General features: G+C 37.1%; 1 protein-coding gene across 3 annotated transcripts in view; it reads right to left on the bottom strand.

Annotated features, from left to right (window-relative positions):
* Positions 1–20,963, bottom strand: part of LOC150083534 (protein pangolin, isoforms A/H/I/S-like) — a 395,173-nt gene that overhangs the window by 40,980 nt on the left and 333,230 nt on the right. For all 3 annotated transcript variants that reach the window (XM_090378062.1, XM_090378063.1, XM_090378064.1), the window contains 2 exons: positions 12,371–12,577; positions 1,096–1,348 (listed from right to left, as the gene is read on the bottom strand). In XM_090378062.1, the coding sequence (XP_090234188.1) occupies positions 1,096–1,348; positions 12,371–12,577 (460 nt within the window). The remainder of the gene's footprint in view (positions 1–1,095; positions 1,349–12,370; positions 12,578–20,963) is intronic.

Genomic DNA, 20,963 nt, shown 5'->3' with positions numbered 1-20,963 from the left:
CAGACACTCAACTGGACTGAGATATGATGACCGGAGAGACCACTACAGTAGGCTGAATTCACTCTCGTGTTCCTGGAACTAGTTCTGTATAATTCTGACCTTCTGACATGCTGCATTATCCTATTGGAAGAACCTATTTGTAGATTGTAACACTGTAGCTGTAAAGGAAGAGATGCACCTGGTCAGAAATGATTTCCAGAAACAGGCCTGCCAAATGGTGTGAAGATAACCCTGATCATGTATGGAGAGTGTGCATGTTGAATATTCCATCTCGTGTAACTGCTGCCTTGTCAGTCACAAGATATTGACAAAAAAGTGGGAGCTGTTGTTGATATGATTAAGCATCCATAAACAAAACTGCTCATGTGCAAGTGAATCTCCTGCTTGCAATGCTTGAACTCTCTGCATATGGTTTGAATACATTCCATATTCCCACAGTGTGTGCTAGTGAAGGGATCTAATGTCACGATATCCAGCACCTCTTCCTCTGTTTGTGTAGAATATATATAATTGGGGCTGGTTTTGGTTGTGATGTCCTTTCGCTGTACTCCATTCCTTCAAATTACAGTGAGCATTGACAAACACACCAATTTGGGTGTCACCTTGTTGGAAAATGATGCTGCCATTTGATGGCTGCAGCTCTAACACTTCCTTCCATACACCACAGACAAAGCGAATGTCTGCATATTCTACGAACGTTAATGCTCATCTACTTGCCAAACATAATATGTACTGTACCACAGCAACAATCCGTTCATTGCAGCCTTACATTTTCATCAAGCATTTTATAAAAAATATAGTATGACAATTTACATAACATTTTGTACAACAATCTGATTTGCATTTCCCACTTTGTGTGTTTGCAAAACACTAGAAGCAGAAATGATATCACTAATCTGTTTAATGCTCTAACTCAAAACCCATTGTTTCTACTTCAAACTGAGTGTAGACTTTTCTGATTGTATTTTAATGAACCATTCCCTCAATAAACATCAACGTCAATTTCAAGGTTACCCTGTATATCTGTTTTTACTCCCTTCCATAATAAAATGCAAAATCTAAGCCTAGTAAGTAAAATTCTGAAATTCATCTTACCCTTCTTCCAAGTATTTGATTTATAGCAGCACTCTCTTTTAGAGTACATTCAGCAACAACTTTGGCACGCATCTCCTTCATATACAACATGAAGGCATTTAATGGTTTTTTGATGTGAGTTTTTTTCTTATCTGCATGGCTTTGATGAAGAGAACTACTACTACTACCACTGCTGCTACTATTGGTATTTGTGCTGTGTGAGTCATTTATTCTGCTAGGTGATGGTTTATGTTCCAGTTGAAAAGCAAGATGCCTAGAAAAATAAATATATATATATATATATATATCTCAACAATAAATGAACAAGCAAGGCAAATAATATGTGGCAACTATCAAGATATTGTTAGCTGTATAAAATTTAACATAATTTATCTTGCTATAAATTCTGTAATGCAAACTTCAAAAATTTTATTATCTAATGATCCCAACTGTGTCCAAATTAGAAAGAATGATTTCTAGAATGAAAAATTAAGTAACATAATATTCTTAATTTTATTGAAGCAGGATTTAATCACATTTTTCCCCCCAATTTTTTAATGGGGAATTCAGACACAGAAAGGCAAAACAACCAATATTATCCCAATATTTAAAAAAAATGTAATTGATGGAAACAGTCTGACGGTTTAATAGCTGCGATAATGTTGCCCCAAATTGCACTCCTGGGCCTTATGTAGATAGCTCTCCAGATGGTTTTGCGAGGCTTTTGAGAGTTTTACAAAATCTTATTTATATTCACATGCAGGTCTTTTTAGATGTTGAGTCAACCTAAAGTTCCAAAATGAAATTATATACATTATATAAACATACAGCATGGTAAGTTTTCAGTTTTCTGCTAGTCTCAGTAAGTTTGAAACTACCTTAATCACAACCATCATGGCAAGCAATCATGAAATTAATGTAAGGCGATAGTGAGAGCAAGGAGATGTAAAGCAACTGGACCTCAACATAAAAATAAGTCTAATCTGGGGTGTCCACCTTCAGCCTGTGTGCCAATGTGGCCTACTCCTTCAATTTTTGCGGCCACGTAGGCAGCCTTCAAGTGTTATATTTCTCCAGAGTTTAAATATAGTTCACAAAATGCAGTTTCACACTCACTTTTGAAAATATCTGTTTTCAATAATATCTGATTTGTTTAAATGTTTAAAGTATCTTCTTCAGAACTTAAATCATATTTAGCAGTCATGCAGGTTTGATCTACGGTCCACTCAAAGAGCGTGTTACTGCACTCTAGCTTCTGACCACTCGGATAAGTCAGACATCTACAGCCATATTTGTAATGTATATAATATGTCTGTACAAGCATGTGTTCAAAGGCCAATTTGCATGCTGTTACAGCAGAAACAAAACTTGAAATAACTCAAAAGGTTTTCCCCTTTGAGTTATTCCTCCCTTCACATGAAACTAACTAATCACAACCCTGACCGAAGAATCCTTTCAGAATTCCTACAGTCTCTAATTTAAACCCAGATATCTCAAAAATCATTACAGTGTCACGGTGGACTTAAATTACTATAACAAAGTTATAATAAAAAAGTACAAGGATCCCAAAAACCCACCACGTGTCTGGGTTAAAATATACAATTATATAGTCATGCATGCTAATAGGAACTCTCAGAGTGAATTTAATGTACCCTGACTTGCCAAAAGTAGAGAAATAGTACTTGTTATTGTGGATAAGTGTGCATGCACAAACACTGTTCAGTTATGGCTCAATGAGATGAGTGCTTAAGGCATGTTTTGGTTCCCTTATAGTCAGAAGTTGGAAGTTTTGGTCAAAACATCATTTAATTTTAATGTCTAAATAATGCAAACAAGTTGCAAGGACAGTACAGGTTCCACAGTATTTGATGTTTGTTATATGAATTTGTTTTGAATGTTATCCAAAATATAATAATTTGAAATTAAGTTTTTAAATTTTATTTAATTTTTTATTATTACTTTCTTTTTATCTGCCCCCGCCCTCAAATGAACACCGTTCTGACTTTTACTAGCCAGAGTCAAGCAAGGCCCTATAGTAGCAGAATGCATGTTCGGAATAAACAACATGTACACCTATGAACATGAAAATGCACAGTTTTGTTATGAACAAAAATGCTTGTTCAAATTCACTTATTACAAAATAAAATGTGCAGCAAATTGCTAAGTGAGTGCTGTGTGTGACAGCCAAAGTGAAATTGCTAACATGCCTTTTGATATATGTATAGCTGTTCCAGAGTATAAGGGAGACTTATTATCTATTTTTGTCTCATAGCCCAAGTATAAAACCAATAAAATATTTTATGTTACACTCAAGAGGCATTTTCAAGCCTAATGACAAATGGATAAAGTAGTTATTATTTTTAGAATACCATCCATCTATCCATTTGAATATATGCATAAAATAATTCAAGCCAAATTTTATATTTGGCGTTTTTAGAGTTTTGTTGTGCTATTCCAAATTTCAGTAAAGTTGAACAAATAGAAATCTGACAATCAGAAAATTTTTGGTACTTATTAATTATCCTCCCACCAGTGATACACTGGTTAGCTTAGGTTAGGTTATGTTATGTTATGTTGTGTTAGATTAGACTTGCAAATAAGTCTAACCTAACTTAAGTAGTATATTGCTAGAGTGGTGATGTTGTCACTACTGGTGAGAGGATAATTAACAAGTACCAAATTTTTTCCACACATCTATTTATATCTCTTTTCTAACAAAGATCAGAAGGAAAATTACACCTTTCTAGTAGTAAACTGTAGTGTTGCACCTGTCACAATAATAATATTGGAATGATTTGGAATGAGTAGATGGGTGAAATGAGAAGGGTTTCTTTTTTTTTTTTTGGCTGATGCTATATAAGCTTGCTTTCTTGCATCATGTGCCTTTACTAATGCTAATATCTCAGTAAATTTTTATGAGTAAATTGAGTTATCTTATCCTGAAGAACGATTCTTGGAAAACTGTATATTCCTAAACTATTGAAAATGAGAGAAAAAAAAAAGAACTTATGACCCAGTCAGTGAGTGTAATTCTGGGAATGTATATTAGATGGGGGGGGGGGAGAAAACAGGTAACAGGCTTTGTTGACAAGATCTGATCAGATGAGATAGATTTTAAACTGACTGGCTGTACTGAGAGACACTATCTGTATCAGACTTCAAATATAAGATGTAAAAGGCATAATGCTATTTTATATGCATTATTCTTGTCATCCTGGTAATGCAAATATCTCAAGCTAAGACTAAGGAAATTTAATCATAAAAGCCATATTTTTAAAATTATCAGAAATTGCAATAACAATATGGTAATGGCAGACTATATGGTAATCAATACACAAAATCAATACACAATATGGTAATCGACACACAAAAAAAAAGTAGGCTACAGGCATCTCATATAAACAGATACAAAACATTCTGACGAAGGAAATGTGTTTATAAAAGTTTTCTGTGAGATATACTGGGTAAAATAACAGAAGAAGACTGGGCATGATCATAAAATCACAACTCCGGTGCTGGTAACACAGTATTACGCATGTGTAAAAAACGGCAGTGCTCATAGCACCATAGAATAGCAGTTTCCAAAATGGGGTGTATACAAACTCTCCTATTATGATTCACAGTACTGCTGCAGCTGACTATGTGGAGTGCCTCAAGCCACCAGCACTGGCAGTAATCATGTGAATAGTCAACAGTTTCAATGTTGTGCCATGGATCAAGGTTACTGGTTGGTTGTTTTGGTTTTTAGGAGCATTAGCAACTAAGGCCATATTGCTCTGGGAATATGCGGTGGTCATTCCCTGACCTTTCCGTATTTGGTGGTGACGGGCTCGAACCCCGGTCTAATCAAGAAGCATGTGTTACGCACTGTTGCTCCTTCCCACCTGGCTACGGAGGTGCCGATCAAGGTTATGCTGCTTGGCTCAACAATGTTCTGCAACAGCAGAGCATTCAAAGTTAGCAGCGCGGAGAGCCACCTCATATTCTGAGACATGATCTTTTAACCTCCTGGCAGTCTCACCAACATAACACATCCCACAATCCAGGCATGTAATATGGTAAATGGAACTGCTCTGCAGAAAAGCATCAACTGGAAATGATGGAATGCAATTTCCTACCAGGGAATTGCACACACCGTATATGGCAAGAGCATAAAATTCTAGTAAGACGTTCTGATGTGTCTGGATAATAGGGCAACAAAATCATGAGCTTCTAACTCACGTCTATCCAGAACACCAGGGAAATAACTGCAATTAGAAAGCTTCGTTCTTACTTTAGAAATCTCCAACTGCCTATCACTTAAACAGAACTGGAATGCGACCATGCACAGGTAAGCAAAGTATGAGCAGTGCTACGCAGGTATCCAGGAGTATGTGCAGACCCATAATTAGTAAATTGGTGGTGCCTCTGTAGCCAGGTGGGTAGGAGAAGCAGTGCGTAGTACATGCTTCTTGATTAGACTGGAGTTCGAGCCCGTGAGCCAACAAATACAGAGAATGCGGAAAGGTCAGGGAATAACCACCGCATATCCCTGGAGCAATATGGCCTTAGTTGCTAATGCTCCTAAAAACCAAATAACAACAACAGTAAATTGGCCTACACACATTTTGAGATGTGTTATGTAGGTGAGACATGTTTGTTATGTTATGTTTGAGACACCTACATGTGTTATGTAGGTGTCTCAAAGCATGAGGTGGCTCTCTCCACTGCTAACTTTGAATGTTCTGCTGTTGCTGAAAATTATTGGGTCAAGCAGCATAAATCCACCGACTATTCACATGATTACCGCCAGTGCTTGTGGCACTCCACATAGTCAGCTGCAGCCGTACTATGCATTGTAATAGAGGAGTTCATATATACCCCATTATGGAGGCAGCCATTCTGCAGTGCCATGAGCACTGGCGTTATTTAAGCATGCATAATACTGCATTACCGGCACCGGAGCTGTGATTTTATGATCATACCCAGTCATCTTCTGCTATTTTACCCAGTATATACACTCAATACATCGTATATTAACTAGCTGATGAAGGGACACCTCGCCCAAAAAGCTTCTATTTTATTGCTTTTTATGTATTTTAATATTTTTATTTTATTTTATTTGTTTTAGTACTTTATGTATGTATATTTTATATTGTATTTCATTTCATTTATTTTAATAAATATTAATTTAAACCAGTTTGTTGGCTGTTACTAGATTATAGTGATATTCAGCCTGGCACTCAAAGCCTGTTTTCTAATGGATCCCATGGCTTCTAACACCTAATCAAAAATGTAGTTGGTGCAAGATATCCTCAGAATTTTTGGTATGGTATGGTATGAAGCAGATTCACACATATTTGTGGCAAGATCTGTAGTCATGGAGGAGACATAGATAAACTACTTCCAGCCTGAGTAAAAGAGGTAATCCAAACAATGGAACCATAAGCGTTCACTGCCTCCAAAGAAGGCAAAAACAGTTCCATCAATTGGAAAAGTGATGTAGCACTCTTTTGGGATTCTAAAGGAATAATAATGATGGCTCACATTCCAACAGATCAAACTGTAACAAAAGCAGAGGTGTATTGTTGAAAAAAATAGTACCAGAATGCTCATCCATTAACTACAAAGTTACCTATGCTTTTTTAATTTGCAAAAATAAATAAGTCAAAGATTAGAATATCTATTCAGTATTTATTTATAACTATTAAATAAAAATTTCAAAAGTAAAAAAACAAAGACAAAAAATTTTAAAAATTAGAAAAAAAACAAAACAAAATGATATAAAAATTATTCAGAAGAATCATAGAAATTCAAGGAGCATTAGCAACTAAGGCCATATTGCTCCGGGAATATGCAGTGGTCATTCCCTTGACCTTTTCGCATCCTCCGTATTTGGTGGTGACGGGCTCGAACCCCGGTCTAATCAAGAAGCGTGTGCTACGCACTGCTGCCCCTTCCCACCTGGCTACGGAGGCGCCAAGGGGGAGGGGGGGGGCAGGAGTGACTGCCTTTTTGTTTGTTGGTCAACAGCAGAATGACAAGACCGCAAAAAGTTCGGATGTAAAAATTTGGATTCCATAATTAGCATTGGCATTAGTAGAGGCATATGACGAAAGAAAGCAAGCATATGCAGCATCATCTGAAAAAAAAAAAAAAAAACCTTCCACTTCACCCCCTCCGTTCGTTCAAAATACCTGTCCAGCTGAGCCTTAAATTTATTTAGGCTATCAACTTCCACAACAAGAGATGGAAGTCTGTTCCACCAACCAACTACCCGCTGGCTAAAGGCAAATTTCCACACATCTATCCTACATCTGTCTTTCCTCAATCTGAATTTATGCCCTCTCAGGTGATTATTCTGAGCAAGAGGAAGAATTCCATCGGCACTGAGCATGCTCAAACCATTCAAGGCTTTATACACCTCTATCAGATCACCTCGCCGGTGCCTAGTCTCCAGACACTGTAATTTGCAAAACTTAAGCCTTTCTTCGTAAGAGCAACCTTTCGTTCAGTTCACTAACCTTGTTGCCCTTCTCTGTACTCGTTCCAGCAGCTCTACATCCTTCTTGAAATGAGGCCTCCAGACCTGTATACAGTACTCAAGGTGTGGCCTGACCATTGCCTTATACAAGGGAATAATCACCTCCTTATCCCTGCTAGAAAAATTCCTATATATATCATTGACAATACACCATCAGCTACTCTTGCAGCCAATCTGCACTGCTCAGAGAACTTCATATCTGCCTGCACAACCACCCCCAGGTCCTTTTCATTCTCTAACACTGTCAGTGTAGTACCACAGAGTTGATACGTTGCTCTGGGGTTGCTGTTTCCCATGTGTAGTACTTTACATTTGTCAATGTTAAACTTCATTTGCCACCTCTCAGCCCATCTGCTCAACCTTTCCAGATCCTGTTACAGTAGCATAGTGTCAGTAGTGTCCTTGACAACCCTGCCAACCTTCGTATCGTCCGCAAACTTGGACATTAAGCTTGATATACCATCATCAATATCATTTATAAATACAGAAAACAATAATGGACCCATACTGAGCCCTGAGGGACTCCACTAATAACATTAGTCCACGATGAGCAGTGTCCATTGATTACCACTCTCTGTCTTCTCCCACTCAACCATCCCTTTATCCATAGAAGCAATGCCTCCAATGCCACACTGCTCCAATTTGTGCAGCAGTCTTCCATGTGCAACAGTATCAAAAGCCTTTCTAAGATCCAAGTATATAATATCAAAGTTATTCCCTGTATCCAGTTCTTTTGTGACTGCATCATAGTATCCAATCAAATTGGTCAGGCAAGACTTCCCCTTAACAAAACCATGCTGTGTCCGAGCTATAACTGAAGTCTTGTCTAGATGATCCTGCAGTGCTTCTTTAACCAGTGCCTCCATTAATTTTCCTGGAACAGAAGTTAAGCTCACAGGTCTATAATTACTTGTGTCAGCCTTTGATCCTCCTTTGTGAATTGGGGTCACATTTGCACATTTCCAGTCCATGGGTACCTCCCCTAAGTCCAAGGAAGTTCTCATAATTATGGCTAAGGGTTTGCTTACTTCCTTTGCTGCCTCCTTTAATATAACTGGATAAATCCCATCCACCCCAGGTGCCTTTCTTGTGTTTATCTTCAACAATTTCTCCTACATTTTACTCTCAATTATTACAAGATTATCTAGCTTACTGGCAGAGTTGAATACACCTCTGGCATTTCCCCTAGCTGAATAAATCCTCATGTGTGAATGTCGATGCAAAATATTCATTTAGTTTGTTAGCTACCTGAGCAGGATCATCAACAGTTGAACCATCGATATCAAGTGGACCAATCTGATTCATCCCCTTCCTGCTAGAGTTTACATAAGTAAAGAACTCTTTGCTGTTTTTCTTTGCATCCTTTGCCAAAGATTTCTCGTAATCTGCCTTCGCCTGCCTAACCTCCTTTGTAACTTGATTACAGATCAGCTTATATCTATCATAGGCTTCTGTGTCATGTGTTAATTTGTAAGTATCCCATGCATTTTTCTTCTCTGCCATATGTCTTATTAGTTCATCTGACATCTATTTAGGCCTAAATCTTGAACAATATTTCTTAGTTGGTATGTAAAGTCTAGTAGCTTCCAATATTAGTTCTGTGAATGCTTCCCATTTTGAATTTGCTGTTGGTAACATCATCAGTTGGTCCCACTGTATAGAATTTAAATACTGTCTCAAACCATCGTAGTCGACTTTATGAAGCAAAAACCCTTCCCTTTACCCCTGATGGTAGTTACCTCTTTGAGTAAATTCCACTTCAGCACATTGTGATCACTGCCACCTAGTGGTTCCTTTATCTGCAGATTCTTAATGCATGAAAATCACTACTGATAATCAGATCAAGAGTATTACTCCCTCTACTTGCCTCCCAAACATGCTGATGTAGAAAACAATGATCCAATAAATCCACAAAAGCCTTGACAGTGTGCGAGTGACCAACCCACAAATTCCAGTCAATATCTGGGAAATTAAAATCCCCATTATAAGACTCTGATTTACCAGCCCACTCCATTTCTCTGTACAGTTTCATATTATACTCATCAGAGTCATAAGGCCTATAGCACACTCCTATTCTCAATACTGATCTCCCAATGCTTATGTCACACCAAACTGACTCGACACTGCACTGTCCAGCGATGTCAACTGGCTTCACTTCCTTGGATTTTATGTGTTTCTTAACTAATAGCATAACCCCTTCCTATGCTGTCTATCTTTTCTGTACACATTGTACTCCCCAAATTCCAGTCTGCATTCCTTATATGTGTGTGACACCATGTCTCTGATATCCCAATAATATCTGCCTTTGATGTTCAAGCAATACCTCAAATTCATCAAATATATTTATGAAACTCCTAGCATTGGGTACATACAAGTATACATGCACCTGTTCCTATTCTTAGCTACCCTAACACAACCCATATGTTTACTTGTACCGCAATGACTCCCAGCAGTCTCTGAAATATCCTGCATCTTGTTTTCCAGGCTTCTGCTCATTCCAATAGAAGCAGTGCAAGAAGCACTTTCACCTCTGCCAGTGGCTACTGTTAATCTATTAGTCCTTGTATCCCCCCCAAGCTAACAGTTTTCTGACCCACCTAACATTGCCTCCATTAATTCTAATGGTGGACCGTGTAGTTTAATAAACAAACTTGCCACATGTTTAGATTACTATTAATATATATTAGAAATTATATATTATTAATATATATATATATATATATAATTAATATATACATTTTTTTAGAATTGTACTCCGGGGATCAGAATCTGGGCTGCTGTAATATCTCAATTCCCTGTCGCCCGTCATTCAGTTTATGATTGAACTAAAGGTTGATAATACCCTTTCTTTTTTGGATGTGTTAGTCCAGCACGTGGATTTGCATTTAATAACTTTCGTTTTTAGGAAGACAATGTGCGCAGGCCAATTTACCAATTATGGCTCTGCGCACGCCCCTTATTCTCCCATGCTTGGACGCACTCTAGTTTGACTGGTGACAGCCAGTTGGAGATTTCTGAAATTAGGGCAGAGCTTTCAAATTGTGGCTATCCACCTCATGTTCTAGATAGATGTGAGCTTCAGGCTCACGAATTTGTTATGAAATCTAACCCGCCTCGCGTCAATCAATTTATCTCTACCGCCTACATTCCCTATTATCCGGGTGTATCGGAATGTCTTGTTAGGATTTTGCATCACCATCATATTCGATGTGTGCATTTTCCAGGGAGGAAATTACAATCTATTATTTCTAAGATGAAAACACCAGTTCTTCCTTTCCTACGGTTTGTTTGTTTGTTATTTGGTTTTTAGGAGCATTAGCAACTAAGGCCATATTGCTCCAGGATATGTGGTGGTCATTCCCTGACCTTTCCGCATCCTCCGTATTTGGTGGTGACAGGCTCGAACCCCGGTCTAATCAAGAAGCGTGTGCTACGCACTGCTGCTCCTTCCCACCTGGCCACGGAGGCGCCCCTTTCCTACGGAGTGGTTCCGTATACTGTATTACGTGTCCAGATTGTGGGGGGTGTTATGAAGGGAGTCTGGTAGAAGATTAAAAGATCGGGTTTCTGAGCATGAGGTGGCTCTGTGAACTGCTAATTTTGAACGATCCGCAGTTGCCGAACATTATTGGGTTGAACAGCACAATCTTGATCCCAACAGGATATTGAAATCGTCGACTGTTCACGTGATTACTGCCAGCACTCATGACTTGAAGCACTACACATAGCCACCAATAATAGTACCATGAATTGGACGAGGGGAGTACACTTACACCCTATTATAGAATGTACTGTATTGCAGTGCGATGGCGATCATCACGTGTACGTAATTCTGCTTTACCAACACCAGACTCGTGATACATGATCATTCCCAGCTGACTTGTGCTATTGTAACCATTAATATATACTGAAATACACCATTCACATACTAGCTGATGAAGAGGCACTCCGCTTCGAAAGCTACTATTATATATATTTTAACTCTCTTATCTTGTTGTATTTTAACACTTTTATCTTATTTTATTTCTGTTTTATCTTATGTATATATCATTTTTATTTTAATAAAATTTATTTTAACCAGTTAGTCGGTCGTCGCAAGAAACTTTGATGATTAATATATATTTTTAGTAGAAATGGGTAAAATAGATATTATTTCTCCCTCCCCTTTGATTATGCCATTGTTTCATAATATTAGGTGTATAAATTTAATGATTTTTCATTATGATATTTAGAAAAAAAGTACTGGAACATTGTTCCGGTGCATTCCAGCCCGAATACACCACTGAACAAGAGTATACTATACTAACCTATTATGTCAATTACAAGATGCTATAAAGTTTGAAAAGAAAAGGAATGCTATCTTGTTTTTACCAAGATAATGCTCTGACATATATACTGGCAAGTGTGATGACTAAAATACACCACTTTATTCACCAGATCTGGTCATTAGACTTCTTTCTGTTTCCCAAACTAAAATTTCAATTAGATGGACAAAACTTCAAAACAAATGAAGATGTTATATCAGCCATGGAAGAATTTTTCTCAGGCCCTGATGATTTATTCTACATGACTGGATAAACTGGATTATAAAAAAACTGGAACAAAATCTGTGTGAAGTTTTAAAGAAAATATATTGAAAAATAATGCACGATCACTGGCATGAGTCCACCACTTCATAGTGACGTTACGAACTTTTACAACTTTGAATATATATTTTCAGTTTAAAGAACATATTTTGATTAATAGGAGTATATTAAATAAAGCTTTATTTACCTGTGATTTTCGTGTGCCTGAGAATGAATTTCCAGTTTTGGTGTCATAAGTGCAGGATGAGGAATGCCTGGATGAGGAGACAGACCAGGATGATGGGGTAACAAAGTAGGAGGGCTAAACCTAGGAAGGTTAGTTGTGCTGACTGGTATTGTTCCATATGGTGGCCTAAACCCTGCTGATGCCATTGGATACATGCTACTAGGATGCCTAAGAGATTTAACACACTGCTATTACCAATCAGATAATTTTATAAAATATTCTAAAAATAGTAACATACCTTAACAAGAAAAAAGGAGATAATAATTATATGTATCTAGTTATTTGTTAAAAATGTATAAAATGCACTAAATAGAATAAAATAAATATTTTGTCACATATTAATTTCCAAATAAAAAATTAATTATTTTACATGACACAGTGGGAAATAAGTTAAAGTACAGTCACGTTTGCACAATTGCCCTTCATAAACTGAAACTATGCACAATATACTCAGTAACTAACTCAAGAAGGAATATCTCCCATAACAAACTCTATCCTACAGTCTGCAAAAATGAGGTCTGTTAAAAGACTATCTATGATTTTTTGCCCTTTTCACCTCATGACAGAGACCTTGTTTCATAAGAATCTCAGGAATCTCAGATGAACTGGGAGCAATGGTCCACTGTGATGTTCACAGATGAATTCAGAATCAGCTTAGTCCAATTCTTAACATATGTTTATCTGGAGAGTGAGACAGACTCAAAACCAACCCATACATATTATGAAAGAGGAATACCATGAAGAAGGGAAACTGATGTATAATACATATATAAGAGCTGTACATTTTCAAGATAGGAACTGTGACTACTGTGAGGCTTGGGACCAAATTCCTTAAATCTCAAATCAGATCAAAAAAAGGAGCCTACAGACCTTCAATTACTTCTAATGGATAATAACCTCTCAAAAGAGTACAATTGGTGCAGGACTTTCCTCAGAATGAGTTCCTGAGTGCAGGTGGACATCAATAGCAATATGGAATATTCTGGGGAACAAAATTTCAAATTATGAACTGCCTTCGAGAACCATACGTGCACGCACAAGTTCCTAGAAGAGTGGATTTCAATACCATCAAGATTTCGAATACTCTTATTAAAACTATTTCCCTTTCACTATTATACTTAACTTTTGTCCACCATTATAGAAGAAATTAATGTTACTTAACTAAGCTAAATTTTTGTCATACCTAGAACTATTGAATCTAATATTGATAAGAAAAAAAATATTCTAGCTTGTATAAGCTTATAGGAATATTCTTATAAGCTTGTATTTGCAATAGATAGAAAAAATTTAAAAACTAACTTTAGCTATACTTATATTGAATAAAATATTAGGTCAATTAAATTTAATGTTAAAACACACCATCAAAACTAAATTAATACTATAAATATCATAACATTTTATATATATATATTTGTAAAATGATATAAAAATATATTGCTGTAAGAGATCATGCTAAGTAATTTTAAAATATATATCGTACACAAACTCAAAAATTATGTAAACCTCTATCATCTGAAACATTTCACAAAATAATAAAATAAAAAGAGCCATTTACAAAGAATATTATAACAACATGCAAGCAGGTGAAACAGGTAATGCAGAACCCCTGGAACATTTTATTATCAGCTAATTATTAACATTTTATTTTTAAAAAAAAATAATAAAATATTTCATGAAAGTACCATAAATAACTATAGTTTGTAACAGATTCATATGGAATAATCAAAGGGAAAAAAAGTTCTAGTTTCTGAATTGTCAAACTGCACTCATTTACTGTTTTATCTACTGCAATTTTTACTCCAATCTAAGCATAAAAACAGGTATATGTGAATGTATACTAATGCCAGGAGCATCTTAAGTAAATTTGATGAATTTGAAGTACTGATCAAATTATTAAATTCAGATATTGCAGACATTGTGGAGATATCAGAGATGTGATGTCACTCAGATACAAAAGATTCAGAATTTGAATATGGGGAGTAAAATGTGAATAGAAAGGACAGGAAGGGGAAGGGTTATGCTCGTAGTTAAGAAGCACATAATATCTAAGGGAGTGCATCCATTAGGCATGGGTGGCCAGTGCAATGAAGTTTAACATTGACAAATGTAAAGTACTACATATGGGAAACAGCAACTCCAGAGCAATGTATCAACTCTGTGGTACTACACTGACAGTGGTAGAGAATGAAAAGGACCTGGGGGTAATTGTGCAGGCAGATATGAAGTTCTCTGAGCAGTGCAGACGGGCTGCAAGAGTAGCTCATGGTGTCTTATCAATGATATACAGGAATTTTTCTAGCAGGGATAGGGAGGTTATTATTCCCTTGTATAAGGCAATGGTCAGGCCACACCTTGAGTACTGTATACAGGTCTAGAGGCCTCATTTCAAGGAGGATGTAGAGCTGCTGGAACGAGTACAGAGAAGGGCAACAAGGTTAGTGAACTGAACGAAAGGTTGCTCTTACGAAGAAAGGCTTAAGTTTAGCAAATTACAGTCTCTGGAGACTAGGCACCGGCGAGGTGATCTGATAGAGGTGTACAAAGCCTTGAATGGTTTGAGCATGCTCAATGCTGATGGGATACTGCCTCTTGCTCAGAATAATCACCTGAGAGGGCATAAATTCAAATTGAGGAAAGACAGATGTAGGATAGATGTGTGGAAATTTGCCTTTAGCCAGCGGGTAGTTGGTTGGTGGAACAGACTTCCATCCCTTGTTGTGGAAGTTGATAGCCTAAATAAATTTAAGGCGCAGCTGGACAGGTATTTCGAACGAGCGGAGGGGTGAAGTGGAAGGGTTTTTTTTTTTTTTTTTTGGCTGATGCTGCATAAGCTTGCTTTCTTGCATCATATGCCTCTACTAATGCTAATGCTGACTCAATCTGGTGTGATATAAGCACTGGAAAAACAAAAATGACAATATGAGTGTGTTATAGTTCTAATGACTGTAATGAGTATAATGAAAAACTGTGCACACAAAAAAACTGTGCAGAAAAATCAGAAATTCTGATTTACTGGCTCACTCTATATAACAGGAGACTAACTATTTGTATATTGACTAGACCTTGTAGGTTGGTCACTTAGTAGCAAGACTTCTGTGTATTTATTGGATGATTGTTTCCTACACCAGGATGTTTGGGTAGTAACAAAAGGAAGCAACACTCTTGATCTGATCATCAGCAGTGACCCTTCATGCATTAAAAGTCAGATAAAAGGCCCACTATGTGGCAGTGATTACAATGTCTTAATGTAGGATTTACTTAAAGATGTAACTACTATCAAAGGCAAGGGAAGGGGCTTTTGCTTTCATAAAGGTAACTACAGTGCTCCCAGACAGTTTATAAATTCTATGCAGTGGGACCAACTAAAGTTATCAATAGCAAATTCTAAATGGGAAGCATTCAGGGATGTTATCATAGAAGCTACTAGGCTTTTTATACATGAGAGTTTTATACCAACTATTCAAGGCACAGACCTAAATGGATGTCAAATGAACAGACGAGACTTGTAGCAGTGAAGAAAACTACACAGATTGCATATAACAGGTGATACAGATGATAAACTGTCACCTACATATAACAGGTGACAAACTACAGTCACAATATGTAATGTATCTGTAATCAAGGTACAAAGAAGGTTAGTCAAGAAAAGGGAGATTATGAGAAATCCCTGGCAAAAAATGCAAAGAAAAGCAGAAAATACTTCTTTAACTGTGTATACAACAGAAGGAAGGGATTGAACTACAGTGGTCGCCTAGATATTAGCAGAGGCATATAATGCATGGAAGCAAGCTTATACAGCATCAGCCAAAAAAAAACCATTTCACCCATCTGTTCGCTCCAAATATTTGTCTAGTCATGCTTTGAATTTATTTAAGGTGTCCACTTCTACGACAGATGGAAGTTGATTCAAGAAATCAACCACCCACTGGGTAAAGGCAAATTTCCACACATCTATTCTACAACTGTCTTTCCTCAATTTGAATTTATGTCCCCTCAGGCGATTAATCTGGGCAAGAAGAAGAATCCCATCAGCACTGAGCTTGCTCAAACCATTCAAGGCCTTATACACCTCAATCAGATCACCTCGCAGGTGCCTAGTCTCCAGACACTGTAATGTGCATAACTTAAGCCTTTCTTTGTAAGAGTAATCCTTTATTCCATTCACCAGTCATGTTGTCCTTCTCTGTACTTGTTCCAGCAGCACTACATCCTTTGTAAAATGAGGCCTCCAGACCTGTATACAGTACTCAAGGTGTGGCCTGACCATTGCCTTATACAAGGGGATAATCACCTTCTTATCCCTGCTAGAAAAATTCTTGTATATCATTGACAAGACACCATGAGCCACTCTTGCAGCCCATCTGCACTGCTCAGAAAACTTCATATCTAGCTGCACAATTATTCCCAGGTTCGTTTCATTCTCTACCACCCTGAGTGCAGTACTACACAGTTGATAAATTACTCTAGGGTTACTGCTACCCATATGCAGTACTTTACATTTGTGAATGTTAAACTTCAGTCGCCACCTCTCAGCCCATCTGCTCAACTTTTCTGGATCCTGTTGCAGTAGCGTACTGTCATCAACAACCCTGCCAAACTTCGTATTGTCTGCAAATTTAGACATTAAGCCTAATATACCTTCATCAATATCATTAATAAATACAGAAAACAACAATGGACCCAACACTGAACCCTGTGGAACTCCACTAATAACATTAGTCCACGAAGAGCAGTTTCCATTGATTACCACTCTCTGTCTTCCCCACTCAACCATCCCTTTATCCATAGCAGCAATTTGCCCCCAGTGCCACACTGCTCCAATTTGTACAGCACTTTTCCAGGTGCAACAGTATCAAAAGCCTACCTAAGATCCAAGTATATGATTTCAAAATTATTCTTTGGGTCCAGTTCCTTTGTGACGACATCATAGTAACCAATCAAATTGGTCAGACAAGACTTCCCCTTAACAAACCCAATGCTGTGTCTGAACTATAACTGAAGTCTTCTCTCTAGATGATCCTGCAGTGCTTCTTTGACCGGTGTCTCCATTAATTTCCTCAGAACAGAAGTTGAACAATATGACTGGATTAACCGCTGATGATCCTGCTCAGATTTCTGATAAACTGAATAGATATTTTGTAGGCTACATTCACACACACAAGGAATTTTTTAGGGAAGGAGATGCCAGAGGTGAGTCAAATTCTGGCAGGGAGCTGAGAGATTTTGTGATAACTGAGAGGAAAGTGGAAGAAAACTTTTGAAGTTAAACAAAAAAGGCACCTGGTGTAGATGAGATCTATCCAGTTATATTAAAGGAGCAACAAAAGAGGTAAGCAAATCTTTATCCATGATTATAAAAGTATCCCTAGATTCATGGGGAGTTTGTCCCCATGGACCAGTGATGTGCAAATGTATCCCCAATTCACAAAGGGGGAGCAAAGGAAGAAATGAGTAATTGCAGATATGTTAACTTGACTTCTGTTCCAGGGAAAATAATGGAGTCATCTGTTAAAGAAGTAATGCAGAACCATTTAGACAGAAAGCAGTTATACTGCAGTCATAGCATGCATTTGCTAAGGGGTGGTCTTATCTGACAATCTGATTAGATACTGTGACACAGTGACAAAGGAACTGAATGCAAAAAATAATTTTGACATCATAGAAGGGCTGAGAAGTGGAAATTGGAACTTAATACTGATAAAGGTACTTCATATGGGAAGGTAATTCTAGATTAATACATCTTACTGTGTGGTACCACACTCAGGGCAGTGGAAGATGAAAAAGACCTAGGGTAATTGTACAGCTCAATGGGAAGTTCTCTGAGTAGTGCAGATAGGTTACCAGAACAATTCACAGGGTTCTGTCAATAAACAAGAATTTTTCCAGCAGGGATAAGGAGGCAATTATCCCATTTTACAAGGCAAAGGTTAGGCCACATCTTGAGTAATGCATACAGGTCTGGAAGTGTCATTTTTGGAAGAATGTGGATCTATTGGAATGGGCACAGAGAAATGCAACAAGATTGGTGAGGGGGGAATAGAAGGGTGCTCTTACAGGAAAGGCTTCAGTTTTGCAAACTACAGTGTGTGGACACTAGGCACCTGCAAGGAAATGAGATTGATGTATTTAAGGCCTTGAATGGATTGAGTAAGCTCAATGCTGATGAAATTCTTCCTCTTGCTCAGGCTACACACCAGTGGGCACAAATTCAAATTAGGGAAAGGTGGTTGCAGGTTGGACATGCAGAAATTTGCCTTCAGCTACAGTGTGGTTGATTGTTGGGAAAAAACTATCTGATGTTGTAGATGTGGGTAGTTTGAATAAATTTAAAGAAGAACTAGATAAACTATTAGAGAGGATGGTGAGGTGAATGGGAAGCAAATTTTTTTTTTAAATCACTTTATTCTAAATCTTCAAGAAACATGAAATAATAATTTTTATAACAGAATATGGAAATATCACATGATAAACACGATTGTTGATTTTATTAATAAATGTTTTTTTATTAGAGTATTCTCAAATTGATCATGGACTTTTTAGCTGGATAGCCACTGTACTTTCCAGATTTGATTCTGTATGATTCTTTCCTATGAGGACTTTTTAATGTATACAGAAATAATTCATATATGGTTAAAGAACTGAAAGTTTAAATCATAATGCATGTGGAGAGCACCAACTAAAGAAACACTAGCTGCATATATAAAAATTTCTGTGTGTGCAAATGCTACTAGAATTTCACAGAACCAACAGGCTTAAATGCTACTAGATGATTAAAATTTCCCATGCTTCAGAAGTGTTGTAAGTATTGTTTTATTATACTGTACTAAATTACTTCAAAAAAACAAAGTGGTTATAAATTCTTTTCCTAGTTTAAAAAAAATCTATAATTTGAAAACTAGGCCACATCATTGTCTGTTTGTTTTTTTTTTTTTTTTGTGTACTGTTATCAGTATGCTTCAGATTTTTTTGACAGAAAGTTAAAATATGATTTATGTATGGTGCAGATATTATCTCACACTAGTTTTAATCAACACTGACTGTGTCAGTAAGAACTTAATGAAAGAAAAAGCTGTGTTAATAAAAATTTATTAGAGAAATAATGATAAAAGATAGTTTTTGTAGGTTGTTGCATCTCTGATAGCATTCCAAACACAAAGAAATTCAATATATTTTTGTTCAAAGACTTTTAAAGATGATGGAAAATCCCTCTGACTCCTTGAGTTGGCTCATTCCAGTATGACATGAACTAAAATGAACCATATAATGAATCAGCATGATATGAACTAAAATCAACCATACTGGTGTTCATCCCAGTATGGTTCATTTTAGAATCTGTGACGAGTGCTCATGCTCTAGCAAGTTTTAAAAATACAAAGCAATGGTATTAGAACTTAAATTTTAGATCTTTGAATAGTTGCCTTTGTTAAACATTAATAAAAAACTTTTTTAATGATACTGATCATCAATACAAGTTTTTTTTTTTTATTTATTTTTTTATTATTAATCACAGCAATAGTCATAAAGTCTTATATTTTGTGATTTACAATTTGCTTTACAATGAGCCAAAACATCATGACCAGTGAGTTGTTATGCAAATCGAAGCAACTGCAGGTGAACTATGGCGTGAGAGCGGGTTGGGACACAGTATAAAAAAACACCCGATACTGAGCTCTGTTAATCAGTGTTACTCTTGTTCATCAGATAGGAAAGGCAACAGACTTAAGCGAGTTTGACAAAGGACAAATTGTAATGCCCAGACAACTGGGTCAGAGCATATCCGAACAGCATGGCTGGTGGAATGCTCACGGTCAGCCGTGGTTAGTACCTACTGAAAGTGGTCCAAGGAGGGAAAACCCATGAACTGCCGGCGAGGTGTTGGACAGCCATGGCTCTTTGAGGCTCGAGGTGAGCGAAGGCTCTCCAGGATGGTACATGGCAACAGAAAGGTGACTGTGGCGCAACTCGCTCATAATTAGAATGCTGGTGACGGAAGTAATGTGTCACAACACACAGTACATTGAACCCTGCTAAAAATCAATCAATCCCATTGAGCATCTGTGGTTTGTGTTGGAAAAGCAACTCTGATCTGCGGCGTCTCAACCATGGACCTTACAGGAGTTAAGGATATGCTGGTTATGTGTTTGTACCAGATACCACAAGACACATTTAGAAATCTTGTAGTATCCATGCCTCACCGGGTATAAGCTGTTTTGGCTGCACGTGGAGGACTATCATCATATTAGGTAGGTCAATGTTTTGGCTTATCGGTATATACTGTACTTATAAATGCAAAACATATATAATCTCCAATAAATAAAATATTTATAAGGAATTTAAACACAAATACAATAAATAGTAGGGTAGTTATAATGATAAAAAGGTAGTTCTTAATCAGGTCCAACAAGTTACAATAACTGTAAGTGTCTATGCCGACAGTGTATGTGTGCATTGTATTACCAATGTGTAGCAATCACTTGGTTTTCCCCAACTGCTTTCCTTAATTTTTGCATTATTGAATAAATGCTCTCACTACTTTCATTTAATCTATTCAATG

Source organism: Mastigoproctus giganteus, chromosome 7, assembly GCF_048544385.1.
Source record: "Mastigoproctus giganteus isolate SK-2022 chromosome 7, ASM4854438v1, whole genome shotgun sequence".
Classification (NCBI taxonomy): Eukaryota; Metazoa; Arthropoda; class Arachnida; order Uropygi; family Thelyphonidae; genus Mastigoproctus; species Mastigoproctus giganteus.
This window is presented reverse-complemented; position numbering and strand designations above follow the sequence as displayed.